The sequence below is a fragment of the Heterodontus francisci genome, chromosome 2 (assembly GCF_036365525.1).
Source record: "Heterodontus francisci isolate sHetFra1 chromosome 2, sHetFra1.hap1, whole genome shotgun sequence".
NCBI classification, from domain to species: Eukaryota; Metazoa; Chordata; class Chondrichthyes; order Heterodontiformes; family Heterodontidae; genus Heterodontus; species Heterodontus francisci.
In genome coordinates this window covers 199,531,876-199,550,511 of record NC_090372.1, presented here as the reverse complement: position 1 = coordinate 199,550,511, position 18,636 = coordinate 199,531,876, and the positions used below count along the sequence as shown (strand labels likewise).

The following is an 18,636-nucleotide window of genomic DNA, read 5'->3' as shown; positions in this document are numbered from 1 at the left end:
TTTTCCTGGAAAGCCTGCCCAAACTGATCTTCAATGTCGCCTGACAAGAACTGTTCCAGGACGATTTCAGTGACAGCCGTCTACGCGTATTTGGGACACCAAAACAAAACAAAGAACACCTGACATCTTTCCATATCTTCTCTTTTTTCTTCAAGAATTAGCAAGTATTTGGATAAAATATTCATTTGTTTTTTTTTCTTGTAACAGAGCTCTAAAGAGTAAATCTCTTTTTTCGGTTAACTGGTACGTGTGCGTGTGAGGGGCTAAGATAAAAAGGGAACTTTTATATTTCAACCTGTGTTTTAATGCTTTGCTTCATTACTGGTTATGTCTTGTTTTATAATAAACTGATAATTTTGTTGTTTATTAAAGAAAGCTGGTTGGTGTATTTCATTCTGGGATAAAAATAGAGTCTATGATTGTCCGTATCAGTAACTGGGAAAAATGTAAATATATGCTGTGACCTGTGAAATGGAGCTAGTAAAACAGTGCATTCCTCCCGCCTTGTTCCAAGGTAATCATTCTCAGCATTTGCATCCTCCTTCACAATATCCCACTACTTAGTATGTCATAGAATTTTACAGCAGAGTAATAGGCCATTTGGTAGAAATGGTCCATGCCTGTGCTTATGCTCCACACAAGCCTCCTCCTCCTCCCACCTTACTTCACCTCACCCTATCAACATATCCCTCTATTTTTTTCCCCCTCAAGTAATTTACCTTAAATGCATTGATGCTATTTACCTCAACTACTTCATGTGGTGGTGAGTTCCACATTCTCACCACTGAGTAAAGAAGCTTCTCCCGAAATCCTTATTGGATTTATAAGGGGCTCTCATATTTATGGTCCCTAGTTTTGGACTCCCATACAAATGGTAAAATCTTCCCTATGTCTACCCCATTAAACCTTTTTACAATTTTAAAGGCTTCCATTAGATCACCTCAGTCTTCTCTTTTCTAGAGTAAAGAGGCTCACAGCCTGTTAAATCTTTCCAGATGGTTGCACCCTCTCATTTCTTTCATTATCCTTGTAAATATTTTCTGCACTTTCCACAATTTTTTTTATATCCTTTCTGTAATATGGAAACCAGAGCTCTTCAGATTACACTGTGTGGTCTAAAAAAGGTTCAATACAAGTTTAACATAATTTCTCTGCTTTTGAAATCTATTCCTCTAGAATTGAACACCTATGCTTTTTTTATGGCTTTGTTTTATCTACCTTACTACTTTTAATGATGTGAATCGGTACCCCTAGATTCCTTTGCACCTCTAACCCATTTGGACACTTAACTTTCCAAGCTGTATTCCTCCTACCAAAATGCACCACCTCACTTTGATATTGAAATTAATTTGCTTACAAACTTGCAGAATGGACAAGCAAATATTGCCTTGAATTTTGTCAGTTTTCCTCAGTATTAACAACGCCCCCCAATTTGGTGTCAGTCAGCCGCAAATTCTGACATTATACTTCCAATTCTCGAGTCCAAATCATTTATATAAATGGTGAATCAGAGGTAGTCCCAGCACCCGTCCTTGTGGAACACCACTTCTCATCATCTCCCAACTCAGGTAACTAACTTTAGTCCCTATTCTCTTTCTGTTTAGTAGCCAACTGGCTATTCATTTAGTCACTTGTCTCCTGACTCCATATGCTGCAGTACCTTATCACTATCATTGTCTACTCTTTCCGGTTCTTCAAAGAATTTAATAAAATTGGCTTTCCATTTTGAAATCGGTGTCGACTATTCTTTATTATATTTTAGATTTCTAGATGTTTTTCCATTAAGTCTTCCAGTAAAGATTCCAATAGCTTTTCTACTACTGACGTTAAGCCAACAGGTCTTGCATTCCCTAACTTTGAATTGGCCATAATTTTCTCTCACCACAGCTTCTATGTGTTGAACTTATTCTATGTTTCTTGCAAATAGATGGCACAGATATTCTATTAATATTGCAACACTTGAAAGTGTAGAATTTCTGACTACCTGTTCAGCCAATTGGTTCAATTACAGAACACTCATGATGTACCGAATAGCATCAACTATCAAAATGACGTTCAGTTTGATCCTGCAGCTCCAGGAAGAACGTTACCAGTTGCTTTTGGGTATGCGAGAATGGAAAACCTTTTAAAACTTTTTTTTCAAAACTGCACCTTGCAACGGCTTAATTTCGGACTACTGGGTTTACCAGAAAATCAAATTGTACTCCCGCTCTTTTACTGACGGTGAGAAGTCTAGCCCTGTTCGGATAAAAGATCCCACCCAAAATATTAAACTACCTTTCTCTTTTAAGCGCTAATGGGCTTGCTGTGCGAGCTTGAGAATTTTCTGCTTTCCACAATCCTCCCACCTGCACTGAAGTCAACAGAGAAGCCAGTTTAGTGGGTTGTATGACAGGCAACCCACCCATTTTGCACCCCTGCTGAAGTTGAACTTCACCCCACTGCTCCGACATTCTTCGTTCTAGTTTCCCTTCCTCTTCCTGCTATAAACTGCCATTCACCTGCTTAGTGTCGCCACACTACAACCTGCTCAGCCAATATCCAACCCTTGCTCATTCCCTTCACTCCTTTGATGATTTCACCTCAGCTTGTCTTTGTAATCTCGAGTCTTGTCTTTTGCACTGTCTGTTCCTTAGACACTGGTCTTCTGTATACTTCCTGCCCAGTTTACCCCACCATTGGTGGTGGAGCCTTAAGCCACCTCAGCACCCCCGTCCGTCTCCGGAAATACCCCGCCCCCTCCCTAAACCTCTCTTTTAAAAGCCTTCTTAAACCCTCATCTGTTTGACCAAAGCATTGTATTTGCTAGCTGAGTTGGTGTGTGTTTGATTTGCCTTCTCCCTTTGTAAGGTAGCATGGGATGATTCTCTGCAAGTAAAGGTGTTGTGCAAAAGCAGTTTGTCATGTCAAGGGGCGGCACAGTGGCGCAGTGGTTAGCACCGCAGCCTCACAGCTCCAGCGACCCGGGTTCAATTCTGGGTACTGCCTGTGTGGAGTTTGCAAGTTCTCCCTGTGTCTGCGTGGGTTTTCTCCGGGTGCTCCGGTTTCCTCCCACAAGCCAAAAAACTTGCAGGTTGGTAGGTAAATTGGCCATTATAAATTGCCACTAGTATAGGTAGGTGGTAGGGAAATATAGGGACAGATGGGGATGTGGTAGGAATATGGGATTAGTGTAGGATTAGTATAAATGGGTGGTTGATGGTCGGCACAGACTCGGTGGGCCGAAGGGCCTGTTTCAGTGCTGTATCTCTAAACTAAATGTCAGCACATTAGACGTGCAAGATGTGAACGGCGTGGCGATGATAAGACTGGAATCACCTGAAATGATTAGCAAATCAGAACATGGTGAGGAACATCCTTACAACTGTTCCCTCTCTGCCACTGTAAATATGCCAGGTGGACAATGCATCCTTGTGTATGTGGAGACGGGCTGTTTCCGCTATATATCCGGTCAAGTTACAGCAGCAGCATGCAAGTGTCTCCAAAGAAATTCCTGGACGTGGTGTTGACACACAAAGTATTACCTCCATAACAGTTTGGAGAAAGCAATGTATGTAACGGCTGAAATTCTGCAGTGATTTCTGCAGCTGTGGAATCAGATCACTGGCGCTAGACAAAAAACCTGTACTGATTCAGGTGTATGCAAAACAAAAACAATAGTACAAAAGAATTAGCTTTTTTAGCCTTGAGCCACATCTGGATATAGGGTGGAAAGTCAATAAAGCATTATGACTTTTAATGTACCCTGGAGAAATATAAAGGAAAAAGCATCTGAAATAAGTCCAAAAGACAAACTGGCCTTGCATCTATGTTTTTTAATACATGTAATCTATAACAATAATACTCAGTTTTGATTGGTCTGGTTAAGGGGTGCATCGTTGGTGGTTTATTTGGTGGGCGGTGTCTGGCACACGCGCAGACGCACATGGGGTGTGTTTAGTTTTCCGCGTCATTTTCGACTGGGACAGAGATGAGTAGTGGAAATGTAATCCAAATTTGTCAAAATGTTGTTTCAGGGAAGTGGTTGCTACCTGCAATTTTCAAAACTCCTCACTGTAGTTTGTGGAACCTTATTGCGCACAAAACAGTTGCCACATTCTCTCTCAGAACTGCACCAGATAATTAATTCTATCGAGGTGCTTTGGAATATTTGAAAGACACAAGAGAGTGCTAGATAGATGCAAATCCTTTCTGGCTTTAGGGAAAGTCAGCAACTGTGCGAACCATAGGGGATTCTTGGCCTTTTCTTATTACATACCCTCTCGTGTAGCTAAGAATCTTATAAGAAAGGCACTGACTGCCAGCCGAGTGCATATGCTGCTGAATTACTTCAGAGTAATACATTAAACTGACGGAGGTGAAAAATGTTGTTTCAGTGAAGTAGTTTATTACGTCTATTGATACTTTGAGACATGTCAGCGTCATCCACGTGGGGCACGTTTTCTTTTCGATTCCCCTGAAATTTATTTTTAAACACAATTCTGTTTATTGCATTCAATTAAGCTTCGAGTTGTGAGTGTGTTTCAGGTAAGAGGTTGCTAACTGCAATTTATATTGGCTTCTTAAACAAGGGGATGGAAAATTGGGAGATTCAATTGAAATACCGGAGAATTGATTATCCAAGGAAATCAACACAATTTGACTCCTATTTGGTGCAAGCATCGACATATTCAATACCACTTATTATTCAAAAGCTATTATTTGCGCTAAAAATGAAGATTCACTTGTTTTGAATGAAAAGGTTTTCGAAAAGCTGTCAGGTGAATTAAAGAATACATCAGCATTGACTCTATAGAAGGTGGTAATAACAGTCTGTAACCTCCAGAGTTTCTAAACAATCTAACTCCAATGGGCTTGCCACTGCACAAACTTAGACTCAAAGAAGAAGCAGTTATAATGTTGCTAAGAAACTTGAATTCTAATCAAGGACTTTGTAATGGAACAAGATTGGTAGTTAAGAAGCTGCTTTCTTGCTGAAATTCTAATATCTGGATTTCAAGCAAATAGTGTGTTTCTTCCTCAAATATACTGAGCCCATCAGATGTAAACCTGCCTTTTCAACTCAACAGAAAACAGCTCCCAAATAGGCTTACATATTTTATGGCTTTTGACAAAATTTGTATTCATATTCCTAGGTCTGTTTTTACACATGGACAGCTTTAGGTAGCTGAAAGAATAACTATAAATCCAGCAGTTAAAGAAGTGAAGCTGCAATGAAGATGATAATTTGACTGCAAATATTTTGCAGGCCTCTGATAGTTTATCAATATTCTTTTTCTCATAGGATCTTGATTATTGAGTGACACTGTTCACAAGCCAGAGCTCTCAGACAATGCTTCACTGGCTATAATGCAAAGGGTTACTCAACAAGTTATTCCAAATTGGAACACACACCTGTTCCCCGTTTTAGCAGTCTACATTTGTTGCTAATGAACAGCTTACTATAGCACAACTTTTGTCAACTCTGAGACGAAGCCTGCGAGAAGGAGGAATCAAGTTTTACTTTTTCATCTCCCACTTTCATTTTTTTTTAAAAAAAGCTAATTTTGCTTCAATGTGCAAGTCTTTTGAACTATAAGCCCCACTGAGAGGTCTTTAGGAGTCACCAACAGTGACGCCAAGGGATCGCAAGACACTGCAACATTTCCAAGAGAGCTACTGCAAGGTTTACTCTTCAAGCGATTTCAAATGGCTTTGAACACAAGGGTCATTGTCCAATGGGGAAGCAGTAAGAGTGTGATGAAATCCTGCTGGTTAGCTGCCAGCAAGCATGGTAGCACAATTTTAATAGCCATTGTTAGAAAACTGTATGCGAGATTAAAGGATGAACTTGGCAGCCAAAACAAAGGCTTTGTTCTGCAAAGGCTGTGTACCAAAGTGGACATATCTTCTGAGTAATTGCAGTGCTGACCTATACTGCTATTTGTATTAGATTACAAGGTACTGGAACTGCTGAAAAGTTTGTGCTTGAACATCATTTTCTTAATGGAGAAATTGCAACAAGGATAGCCTCTGATTTTTCAGTGAGACTGATTATCTCAGTGCTGTATCATGGCCATTATGTTGTAGAACCGTCCCCACGAGGAACTGGCTGCGATTACTCAAACTCATTTCTCACAGAGCCCTTGTAGCCAAGACAGGAGCCTCTGACCCCATTAGATGGAGCTAGATTTGAAAACAGCTCAGTCCCTTCAAGCCTTCCTATCAGCTGGATTACAGATTATACCAGGTTCAGATGGCCAAACTCAGTTTGGAGCTCCTATTCTTTGTTTAAGGTATTGGCTATAAATTCACGAACTCAGGACTCTAAGTGAAACTGGACGTGGAGAATTGTTTATTGCTTATCCATCCTTGAATGCATTACTGACTGGGCATTGCCACCAAATTTGTTTGCCACCAGTCAAAGATGCACCCTTGCGCCCTTATAGCCACTGTGGTCACTTTTGCCACCCTGCTACAAAACTGACAATGACGGCATCAATCAGGGTGGCTGCTATCCCTCAAGTATTCAATGGTTTTCCTCCTCAATCTGATTAAGAAACCACAGAAAAACCCAGAAAATTTTGGAAATATGCAACAGGCCAGTCCGTCCCTCTAAAAAGGAAGGAAAGACTGACATGTGTTATGAAAGTGCTTCCATTTTTTAAATGTTTTGAGACTCGCGTTTTAGAATTGTGGAGATGAATTCATTGGAGGACTGAAGTGATTCCATAGATGCTAGACTTTTTTTTTTTAAAGGGTTATGGAAGGACTCTAAAAACAACATTTACTGGATGTCACATCTTAAGCTAAGTAAGTAACAGGTGCCTTCACTATGGGAATTGTTTACAAGAGAAGTGGCATGTCAAGATTTAAGGTGCCCAAGAGTGGGTTTCATTTTTGAATAGTGTTTTGAGTCAGTTGGGAGGACAGCCCGCTAAAAGACCAGTTCATCTTTTCTCCACGTCTGAGAAACCCTGAGACTCAAATGTAAGAAATAGAAACCGAAGCAGTATTTCTCCTGAGAAGCTTCTGGAATACTTCCTCTCTATATCTCCTGAACAAACTGCTTCTGAAAAGATCCCAGTGACCCGTCTACGTGTACTCGGAGGCCAGACTGTATGCCATCTGGAAAATAACACATCTTATCCTTTTTCTTCAAGAATTAACAAGTACTTTGGCCAAAGCATCTTTATTTTTCCTTTATAACCAGTGTGTATGTGTGCGCACGCATGCGTTAGGTATTTAGAAGGGAAATATATATATATTTACTGTCATATTTCAAAATGTGTTAAAGCTTCAGATCTTTATTGACTAAGTCTTGTTTTATAATAAATTGATACTTTTGTTTATTAAAGAAACCTGGTTGATGGATTTTATTTTGAAACTAAAACAGAGTATATAATTGGCTGCATCGGTAACTGGGTAAACATTTAAATTATGTTGTGAACTGTGGAGAAGTGGAACTAGAGAAAGACAGTGCATTCCTCCCGCCTCGGTCGTAACACATTTCAGATGTGCAAGTGCCATTAGACTGACGGAAGGGTGAATACTGTAAACATCATAACCAGCCTTTCTCTCTCTTACAGACACTGATTGACCTGCTTTGCATTTCCAGAATTTTGATTTAGATTTCTGGCACTTGCGGTTTTTAATTTGCTCTGAAAACAGGACGCACCTGAAAATGCAGTCATGATGCTGGAAGAGGACTGCATTGAGGGCAGAGTCAACAGGTATCATGGATTCTTCAGCCTGCACTAGCTCCTTTAAAAACAGGCTGAAGGAATACACTTCATGAAAAGATATTGAAGAACACTGATGAAGAGTGCACACACATAGCTTCTTGAAAGTGAGCTTGCGAGTAGATAAAAGTCATTTAAAAAAAAGGCTAATAAATTTGGGGCTTTATAAATAGGGGATTAGTAAGTAAAGAACTAATGATTAATTTATATAAAATATTAGTTGGACCACAGTTACAATACCGTGCACAGTTTCAAGCACCTCATTGTGGAAAAGACTTTAAAGCCACAGTGAACATTCAGCTTAGTATCACCAGGACAGTGGCAGGGATGGGAAACTATAGTTATGAGGAGAGATAAGACATTGAGATGCCCACTAAAGCACAAAAAGGCTAAGAGGAAATTTAATGGAGTTTAAGGTTATAGAGAGTGTTTTGAGAGTGAACAGAGACGATTATTTTCTCTGGTGACAAAAGGTGATTAATTTAAAATTACGAGGAAATAAGGAGAGAAATTAGCAGCGATCTCTCTACATAGAGGGTTACTTGAATGTGGAAAATGCTTTGGTTTAAGAAGTGGTTAAGGCAGCGGCCATTGCTCCATTAAAGGGAAAAATTTATAAATTGGAACAGAGAAAGGTGATGGACAAGACGACATGCATGGGTGGTAGGATTAGCTTTGTATTACACTACTAAAATATCAGCACAAGTGCACTATACCAATGGCCTCCTGTACAGTGAACTTCTACAGTTCTTCCCTCAAGCAACAGAAGAGGATCTGTGGTTTAATTATGCATTCTCCTTGACACAGAACACACCATTGGAATCGATCAACTCCTCAAGTCCCAACTGCCTCTTCATTTTGCTCCTCCTTGCAGGTTGTTGGCAGTATTTGAATCATCCAAAGTCATACTCGAATAAAACTTGAATTACTGGTCAGGATCTGCTGAAACAAGCTCTTCCTGCAGCTGATTTTTCAATTATTAATGGCACAAGTTGATACTCTGTAAAATGCAAATTAAACCAAAAATAAACTGGAACACGGGAACAGAAGGCCATTCAGCCCCTCGATCCTGTTCTGCCAAATTGCCTGTACTGACATTTTGTGGCCATCAGCCAAGAGGTAAAACACGGTCACTGACAGCAGCAATCTACATATAGCTGTTACTAGGAGGAGAACGAAAAGACAATCTAGGGACCACATGCATAGATATAAAAACAGGGGACAGAAAGGCACTCTCTCATTGATGACATCAAGGGATATGTGGATAGTGGGGGAAAATGGCTTGAAGGTAGATGAGCAGCCTTGATCTGTTTGAATGGCGGAGCAAGCTTGATGGGCCAAATGGCCTACTCCTGCTCCTATTTCCCATGTTCCTCATTGTACAGGATGCTAATCTCACTTTCAACCCTTAACAACTCTACTGAACTAGCCAGCTTACCCATTGGCAAAGCATTATGAAGAACAGATTGCAATATATATGGAAGGAAAAAAAAAACTGGTGCTTCTTTGCATCTCAAACTTTATGCCAAGGGATCACAGTTTGCAGTTAGCGCAAGTATCTCAAAATTAAATGGTGGGCAATGATATGCCAAAGAGCATTGCATTAACACCAGAAACAAAATTTCTATTAATGCAAATAAGCTTGGAGAGCAAGGCATACAATATTTTCATAAACTATCAATACATCCAGAAAACATGCATGTGGGAGCAAGAAAATTTACATGCTTACCTGGGAATACATATTGCTGACCTGACTTTCACACAAAAGGTGTGTGCACCTATTAGTCAGGGTGGGATCTACAATTCCACCATGGGCTTGGATAATCTGGATAACAACATACAAAGGCATAAACATTTTTTTACACCATCTATAAACACAAGACTTCCTTGCAGTTACGCTATCCCATCTCCTCAGGTCTTTTACAGACCTATATTTAAACCTGCATCGCCTCCCATACATTTTCTCTTTTAAAGAGATATCTCAATTTGATTTGTTTCATATATTTAATGGACTCAGACTGGTCTGACTGCCCACAATAGCTCAGCTCAGAGATCAACTGTAGAACCCTTACTGACTAAGATCAGCTAATTCAGCACACATCAAGAATTGAACCGGATTAACTTTCTGTTCTATATGATTCAGTCTTGCACCCTGAACATGAGATGAGGCAGGGAGGGCATTTGGCTGAACTTTGCAGATTTATTCAGAAATTACACTTTCCCCATCACACCATCTCACAAATGAGTCTGAGGCCTTTGCCTTCACTACCCTGCCTAGAAAAATATTCCAAATGTCAGTTGTAACTCAGCTGGTAGCACTCTCCCTCGAGTCAAAAGGGCGTGGATTCGAGTCCCACTCCAGGAACTTGAGCAGATAATCCAGGTTGACACTCCCAGTGCAGTACTGAGGGAGTGCTGAACAGTTGGAGGTGCCACCTTCCAGATGAGGCGTTAAACCAAGGCCTCGTTTGCCCTCTCAAACGGATGCAAAATATCCCATGATGCTATTTTGAAGAGGAGCAGGGGAGTTATCCCTTGTGTCTTGGTCAGCATTTATCCCTCAACTAACATCACAAAAACAGATTATCTGGTCATTATCGCATTGATGTTTGTGTTACCTTGCAAATTGGCTTGTCACATTTCCTACCTTACAACAATGATTACACTTCAAACAAAATGTACTTCATTGGCTGTCGAGCTTTTGGGACATCCTGAGGTCATGGAAGGCAAGTCTTTCTTTCAGTCTTAAATTCCCTTTTCACAAGTTTTAAATAGTCCCTCGTCCTAGTAACCCAGCATATCCTGGAGTAGTATTTCAGATTAACTCTGCTGCTTAAATATCTTGCATAAATTTATACTATCCGTCATTGCCTTTCAAGGCTAAAGAGCTTAGCTTCTCCAGCTTTTCCCCAGAATCACAGGGGAGATAAGAATTTACTTTGATTTAACATTAAATGTCAGTGAATTATATAGAATATACAGCACAGAAACAGGCCATTCTTCTGCCCAACGAGTCTATGCCAGTGTTTATGGTCCACATGAGCCTCCACCCACCCCTCTTTGTCTAACTTTATCAAGCATATCTTTCTATTACTTTCTTCCTCATGTACTTATCTCGTTTCCCCTTAAAGGCATCTATACTATTCACCTGAACTACTCCATGCAGTAACAAGTTTGAAATTGTAACCACTCGCTGGGAAAAGGCATTTCCCCTGAATTCCTGATTAGATTCATTGGTGACTATCTTGTTTTGGACTCCCCCACAAATGGAAATATCTTCTCCACGTCAAATAAAACATTTTGTAGTTCCAGTTATCCACATTAGAGCTGCTAATAGTCAATAAATTCTGCAAACTAGCAATGTATTTAATATTACCTTTTTCCAAGTTGCCAGCAGCTGTTTATCAGACATTTGCTCAGGGTAGTCAGCGATAGCAAAAACACAGCCCAATAAGAATGATTCTTCTGGGACTGAAAAAAAAACCCAAGGAAATTGAGCAACTGAAAACTTCATTTAACCAATAATTCACCGTTATGCAGATGCATTGAAATGCTCAAAAGTATTACTGAATAGAATGTCCAAAAACATTCCAGTAGAATTGCAGTTTATTCACACATCAATAATCTTCTGCTATTCAGTCCCTTAATCTGATCTTTATAATGATTTGAGTCAGAAAGTAATCTGACTCCCTTTTGCAGATGCTACATAATTTTTTTTTATATCCAACATGTATTGATATAGCTCCTTTAAAGTAATAAAACATCCCAAGGCGCTTCACAGGAGCATTATAAAATAAAATTTGACAAGCCATAGATTTTTTAGAGCAGATGACCAAAAGTTTCACCAAAGAGAGATTTTAAGTAGCATCTTAAAAGGAGGAAAGCAAGGTAGAGAGGAAGAAAGGTTTCGGGAGGGAATTCCAGAGCTTCAGGCCTTCACTGCTGGAGTAATTAAAATCGTGGCGTTTGAGGCCAGAATTAGAGGAGTGCAGATTTCTCTGATGGCTGTGGTACTGGAGGAGGCACAGAGATAGGAAGGGGCGAGGCCATGGAGGGATCTGAAAACAAGGATGAGAATTTTAAAATTGAGACATTACTTAACCAGGAGCCAAACGAGCACGGAGTGATGGGTGAATGGGACTTGGTGCAGAGGGTAAAACGTGGGAGGCCAGGAGTGCATTGGAATAGTCGAGTTTAGAGATAAGAAAAGCATGAATGAGGGTTTCAGGAGCAGACTGACGCAGGGGCAGAGTCAGGCAACCTTGTGGAGGTGAGAGTAAGCTGTCTCTGTGATAGCGTGGATGTATAGTCAGAAACTCATCTCAGTGTCAAATATAACATCAAGGTTGCATTCAGTCTGTTCAGCCTCAGACAGTTGCCAGGGAGAGGGATGGAGTCGGTGACTAGGGAACGGGTGGGGCACTGGAGACAGAAGGGTCATTATTGGATAAGACTTCAGGACAAATAACAAATCAAATTCACTGACAATGCAAGCAGGATCCAAGTAACTCTCACTACTTTATCAGGTCTTTGGTCAAGATAGGTACAAAGGTTTGAGCCTAGGTGCAAGTGACAGTGAACTAATGTAAACTCACTGAAAAGCAGATCCATGCTAGAAATGCTGGTGCGGGAATCACATAACAACCACATCTTTTATTGCTCAAATATCCCATAATATACTTATAAATGCCAATAATAGATTTTCACATATTCGGCATAGCCTCCAGCCATAACAGTCCTCAGTGTGCTAAAACCTATAATGCTACATGAATAAACCAATGTCTCCTACCTGTAAACAAATGTTTAAATTGTCACTGCCAGTCAGTACCCTTGTCCACTGGTGTCATCAAACCTACTGCTCATATATTCCTGCCTATTAACATGTCCCAGCAACCCGCAATGTCACATGGAATGCAAAGTGATCAGTTTGTACTGGTCACTTTAATGGGTCATATTGTTTACTGCTCAACACAAAAAATACTTAATTTCCTTACAAATGCTGCCCAGGACCCAACACTGCCTTGTTTCTAAAAAAGGGCAACAGAGATTTCCAAATTAGAGAACAAAGGTAAAAGCATAGCCCCTTTGATCTTCCCAAAGTTATTTTTAATAAGTTATTTTAAATACATAGAACACAGAGCATAAGAACAAGCTGTTCAGCCTAAATGGTCCATGCCAATGTTTATGCTACACACGATCCTCCTCTCACCCAACTCACAAAAGCAGATTCAGTCACTCCCGATTTGTACCATCCATTACTGCAATTTCGAACACCATACCTGTCAGTGCTCTGTAAACTAATAACGGAAAGAAAAGTTTCAGCCTTGCACATTTCTCATAAGTCATAACGAATAATGACGAAGGTTACATTTTCAAAGGAGGATGAATATAGGAGGCAAACGTTTGGCAGGAAAAGAATGGGGCACTTAAGTGGAGCTGTTCAATTTGTGTCTCTGTTTGCCCCCATGTCAGAATATGTTTCCAATTGACCTGCTACTTGAAAACCTTTAGCAGGAAGCATCTTTCTCTCTTGCTCTTTCATCCACTCAGGTGAATACATGTCCTTTAAAATTAATTGAGGAGTTGTACAAGGTGCGCTATATTAAATGCTGCCTGAATAAGATTGGTCAATTAACCAGGGACCCATAAGTAATGCTCAGTATGCTCACATGAAGTGGCTTGCTACTGTAGTAAAATATTAACTTTATGCTGTCACTTTATTCAAGAGCACCCAAGCTCGAAATGCTGAGCTCAAGGGAATAAAATACTCTCACTGCCTACAGATAAAAACTAATTAAAGTAAAAATAAACAAGTCACTTAACCACACTTAAATAATGATTATGTACATTTGCACAACTACCAATATTTTACTGGAAAATATAATGAATGCTTGCTAAATCATCAATACTGTTTTCGGTCCCCTGCTCAAAACTCCATTCCCTAGCTACCGACTCCATCCCTCTCCCTGGCAACAGTCTGAGACTGAAGGGCTGTAGATGTCATATACATGGACTTCAGTAAGGCGTTTGATAAGGTTCCCCATGGTAGGCTGATGGAGAAAGTGAAGTCGCATGGGGTCCAGGGTGTACTAGCTAGCTGGATAAAGAACTGGCTGGGCAACAGGAGACAGAGAGTAGCAGTGGAAGGGAGTTTCTCAAAATGGAGACGTGTGACCAGTGGTGTTCCACAGGGATCCGTGCTGGGACCACTGTTGTTTGTGATATACATAAATGATTTGGAGGAAAGTATAGGTGGTCTGATTAGCAAGTTTGCAGACGACACTAAGATTGGTGGAGTAGCAGATAGTGAAGGGGACTGTCAGAGAATACAGCAGAATATAAATAGATTGGAGAGTTGGGCAGAAAAATGGCAGATGGAGTTCAATCCGGGCAAATGCGAGGTGATGCATTTTGGAAGATCCAATTCAAGAGTGAACTATACAGTAAATGGAAAAGTCCTGGGGAAAATTGATGCACAGAGAGATTTGGGTGTTCAGGTCCATTGTTCCCTGAAGGTGGCAACGCAGGTCAATAGAGTGGTCAAGAAGGCATACGGCATGCTTTCCTTCATCGGACGGGGTATTGAGTACAAGGGTTGGCAGGTCATGTTACAGTTGTATAGGACTTTGGTTCGGCCACATTTGGAATACTGCGTGCAGTTCTGGTCGCCACATTACCAAAATGATGTAGATGCTTTGGAGAGGGTGCAGAGGAGGTTCACCAGGATGTTGCCTGGTATGGAGGGCGCTAGCTATGAAGAGAGGTTGAGTAGATTAGGATTATTTTCGTTAGAAAGACGGAGGTTGAGGGGGGACCTGATTGAGGTGTACAAAATCATGAGAGGTATAGACAGGGTGGATAGCAAGAAGCTTTTTCCCCCAGAGTGGGGGATTCAATTACTATGGGGTCACGAGTTCAAAGTGAGAGGGGAAAAGTTTAGGGGGGATATGCGTGGAAAGTTCTTTACGCAGAGGGTGGTAGGTGCCTGGAATGTGTTGCCAGCGGAGGTGGTAGACGCGGGCACGATAGCGTCTTTTAAGATGTATGTAGACAGATACATGAATGGGCAGGAAGCAAAGAGATACAGACCCTTAGAAAATAGGCGACATGTTTAGATAGAGGATCTGGATCGGCGCAGGCTTGGAGGGCCGAAGGGCCTGTTCCTGTGCTGTAATTTTCTATGTTCTTTGTTTGCAACACTGGTATCATATTTGACTCAAGATAAGACTCCAACAATACATTCGTGCCATCACTAAAACCACCTATTTGCACCTCCATGACCTTGCCCAAAATTGCCCATCTCAGCTCATCTGCTGCTGAAACCCTCACTCATGCCTTTGTTACTTCTCGACTTGATTGTTCCAAGGCACTCCTGCCTCATCTCCCATATTCTACCCTCCGTCTACCTGAGGTCATCCAAAACCCTGCTGCCCAATTCTTCACCAAGTCCTGTTCACTTGTCACTCCTGTGCTTGTTGACCTACACTGGCTCCAGGTCAAACAATGTCTTGATTTTAAAAGTCTCACCTTGTTTTTAAATCCCTCCATGATCTTGCCCCTCCCTATCTCTGCCCCACAACCCTCAGAGATATCTATGCTCACATAATTCTGGCCTTTTGAGCATTCCCAATTTTAATCGCTCCACCATTGGTGGCCTTGCCTTCAGTTGCCTAGAACCAAAACTCTGGAATTTCTTCCCTACACCTCTCTGCCTCTTTACCTCGCTTTCTTCCTTTAGGACATTCCTTAAAACCTACCTCTTTGACTAAGCTGTTGCTCATCTGACTTAATATCTCCAGGGTTCTGATAAAGGGTCACTGACCTGAAACATTAACTCTGCTTCTCTCTCCACAGATGCTGCCAGACCTGCTGAGTATTTCCAGCATTTCTTGTTTTTATTTAATGTCTCCTTATGTGGCTTGGTGTCATGGTTTGTTTTCTAATGCTCCTGGGATGTTTTATTATGTTAAAGGCTCTATATAAATATCAGTTATTGCTGAACAAAACCAGCCAACTTTCTGATACCAAATGCGAGACTTACTTTATTCATGTAGGACATCTTCATAAATTGTGCAAACCGAGTTCTGAACATGTAACGTACATTTACAGAATGCCTCTAACATAGCCAAGTGTTTCAAAGCACTTCGCAACAGCAGTGAAACAAAAAACAGAGAATATCACAACACTAATGAGGAAATGAGTGAAATATTAGGGTTGGAGAGACAAGCTTTGAGACTATTCAAGGTCTGGAGAGATGTAGCAAGAAAAGGAGGAAATGAATTCCAGACAGGTGGAAGAAATTGGCTGTAGTCTATTGTGGGGGAGGGGGAGTGGGAGAATAAGAGGCACATATTTTCATAAAAGCAGTATACAAGAGAGCTGGAATTTAGACAGGAGGGTAAGGCAATTCGGAGTCAAGCTGTGGAGAATTTAGAAATCAAGGACCTGGGAGAGGTTGGCGGGGCGGGGGGGGGGGGGGGGGAGGCGGTGCGGAGGTGAGAGGTGGAGGAATAAACTGAACAGATTACAGCGATTCTATCTATACTCATGTCTGGTAGGGTTTCCCATTTAGGAAAAATAAATCTATTCACTACTAGTAGGTGATGAATACAAATATGTAAGATGGTCAGAATTGGGAGACTTCAGAAACTCGCCCCACATTGCTACCTCGTGGCTCGAGCCTGTAACTTCACTGTGACAGATGACATAGCAAACCTGAATAGGGAAACACTGACATAACAATTTACAGTGGTAAAAGTGGAGAGGAAAGCGGGACCAAAAATAGTAGCAACCAGAACATTTATGGACAGGAAGTACATACTTAATGTAAGATATTAGTAATGCATGTAGATTTTTAAAAAATACGTAGGGAGAAAACAATATTCATCATAAGTTCCAATGAAGCATTTCTTCTGCAACCACTTACTTTCCAGCCCTGGATCATGCCCGAAGATTTGCAGTTGCTGTTGCGGAACAGGATGCTGCTGATGTTGTTGCTGTTGGTGATGGTGATGTTGCTGGTGCTGCTGTTGCAGCTGCTGTAGATGATGCTGTTGCTGGAGGTGCTGCTGCTGCTGCAAACGCTGAAGGTGCTGCTGATGCAACTGTTGCTGCAAGTGATGGTGCTGTTGGGAGAACGTATGCTGCTGTTGCTGGAATGGATGCTGGTGAAGTTGAGGATGGTGCTGCTGCTGCTGTTGTTGCTGCTGCTGCTGCTGCAGCTGTAGCTGCATTAGATGCTGCTGCTGGAGCTGCAGCAGCTGGTGCTGTTGTGACTGCTGCTGCAACAGTTGCTGCGCTTCAGGAGTTAACTGTTTAACCTGCGTGAAAAGAACGGTGCTGGGATGGCGGAGTTCTGGTCCCTGTTGGTTCTGATTGGCTGCTTCCAGATTTTTGGTTGGAGCTGAAAGCGACTGCAAGATCTGCAAAAAAGAGTTGGAAAAACAAAACAATAGCAGCAGGTTCACAAGTGCGATGACTAAGAAAACAAGGGACTGAAAAGTAGTCTAAAAACATCAGGGATGATTTGTACAGTCAAGTCTGGGGCTATTGGATCTGTTCACAGTGACTACAGGAAAATCGAGCAGACAAGAGAAAACACTCCTAACGAAGCCCGGATGATTTTCTGCTTATTCATTTCAATGGACAAAAACTTGGGGGAGAGAGGGGTGGAGGGGGTTCTACACCCCACCCCCATCACATAGGTGTAACATACCTTTCAGTTTCAATACATAGTATTAGATGCACCTTTCACTTACCACCAGCTGAAGGTAGTTACAATAAATAAAATACTGCATAAGGAGTAAAACTAAATATTATGCAGGCTATGTTTTAAATGTCAGAAGCCCAAGTGGACCAATGCTGTAATGAACACCATTGATCTGGAATGCACTGCCTGAAAGTGCAGTAATAGCAGATTCAATAGTAACTTACAAATGGGAACTTGATATAAAACTGAAATGGAAAAAATCTGTAGGGCCATCTTCAGCACCGTATGATTCTATGATTGAATGGCAAATGCCTACACTAGTCACAATTTTTTTTTTAAAAAGGGTGCTGTAATTGTTGAGTTTGAAGAGCTCATTCGTAAGAGAGGCTCTGCTCTATGTAAGAATTTTGGTATCAGGTTTACAATGGATTCCGAGATTTCTCTTCCTGCCAGTGATCTGGTAAATGATACTGTCCAATTTCACCAACAAGAGAGAGAATAAGTTGCCATCCCAGTCACGAAAAGCAGCTATTTCTTACCCCACCACCTCGCAAAGCATTTTTAGGAGGATTATCCCTGTGGCTTTGCATATCTGAATAGGAACAGTAAGATAAAGCAGGTTAATGTGTGGCTGCAGAAATGGTACAGGAGATTCCTGAGGCATTGGGACCATTTCTGGAGTAGGAACCAGGACCAGGTGAAAGGGCTGCACCTTAACAGGATTGGGAGCAACGTCCATGTGGGGAGGTTAACTAGCTCTGAGGGGAGGGTTGAAACTAACTTAGCAAGGGAACAGTCACCAGGATGCAGCATTAAAGAGGAGATACAGGGTGCACAGAGGACTGGGAGAGATGAAGAGCATTAGAAAAAATAGTTCAGAAATAGGACGATCAATGGGGTGGGGGGGCGTGGGTGAAGAAGAAATGAGGAGCAGACCAAGGCGGGTTTAAAGTTTAAATGTGTAAATACCTGGAGGTTGGTGAGCTGCAAGTAGACACACGTTTGATAGGGACAGTGTAGAGGGAGCTTTACTCTGTACCTAAAGCGTGCTGTATCTGCCCTGGGAGTGTTAGTTGCTAATGCCACTGAGTTGCTGAAATAGGAAAATGCTGACAAACACCACACCAACATCGCTCGCTTTAAGCACAAAGGTGTGTGGCAATTAAGATGGAGGCAATAACAAGAGACCTGGCTCAAAAAGGGGCG

At 41.4% G+C, this 18,636-nt stretch overlaps 1 protein-coding gene across 2 annotated transcripts in view; it reads right to left on the bottom strand.

The window, feature by feature from the left end:
• The window catches only part of paxip1 (PAX interacting (with transcription-activation domain) protein 1), a 116,577-nt gene that overhangs the window by 46,623 nt on the left and 51,318 nt on the right, over positions 1-18,636 (bottom strand). Inside the window, exons 7-10 of one of the 2 annotated variants that reach the window (XM_068015018.1) lie at positions 16,648-17,143; positions 13,001-13,018; positions 11,098-11,192; positions 9,451-9,546 (exon numbers count right to left, since the gene is read on the bottom strand). In XM_068015018.1, coding sequence (XP_067871119.1) covers positions 9,451-9,546; positions 11,098-11,192; positions 13,001-13,018; positions 16,648-17,143 — 705 coding nt within the window. The remainder of the gene's footprint in view (positions 1-9,450; positions 9,547-11,097; positions 11,193-13,000; positions 13,019-16,647; positions 17,144-18,636) is intronic. The other variant, XM_068015019.1, reaches the window with a different exon arrangement.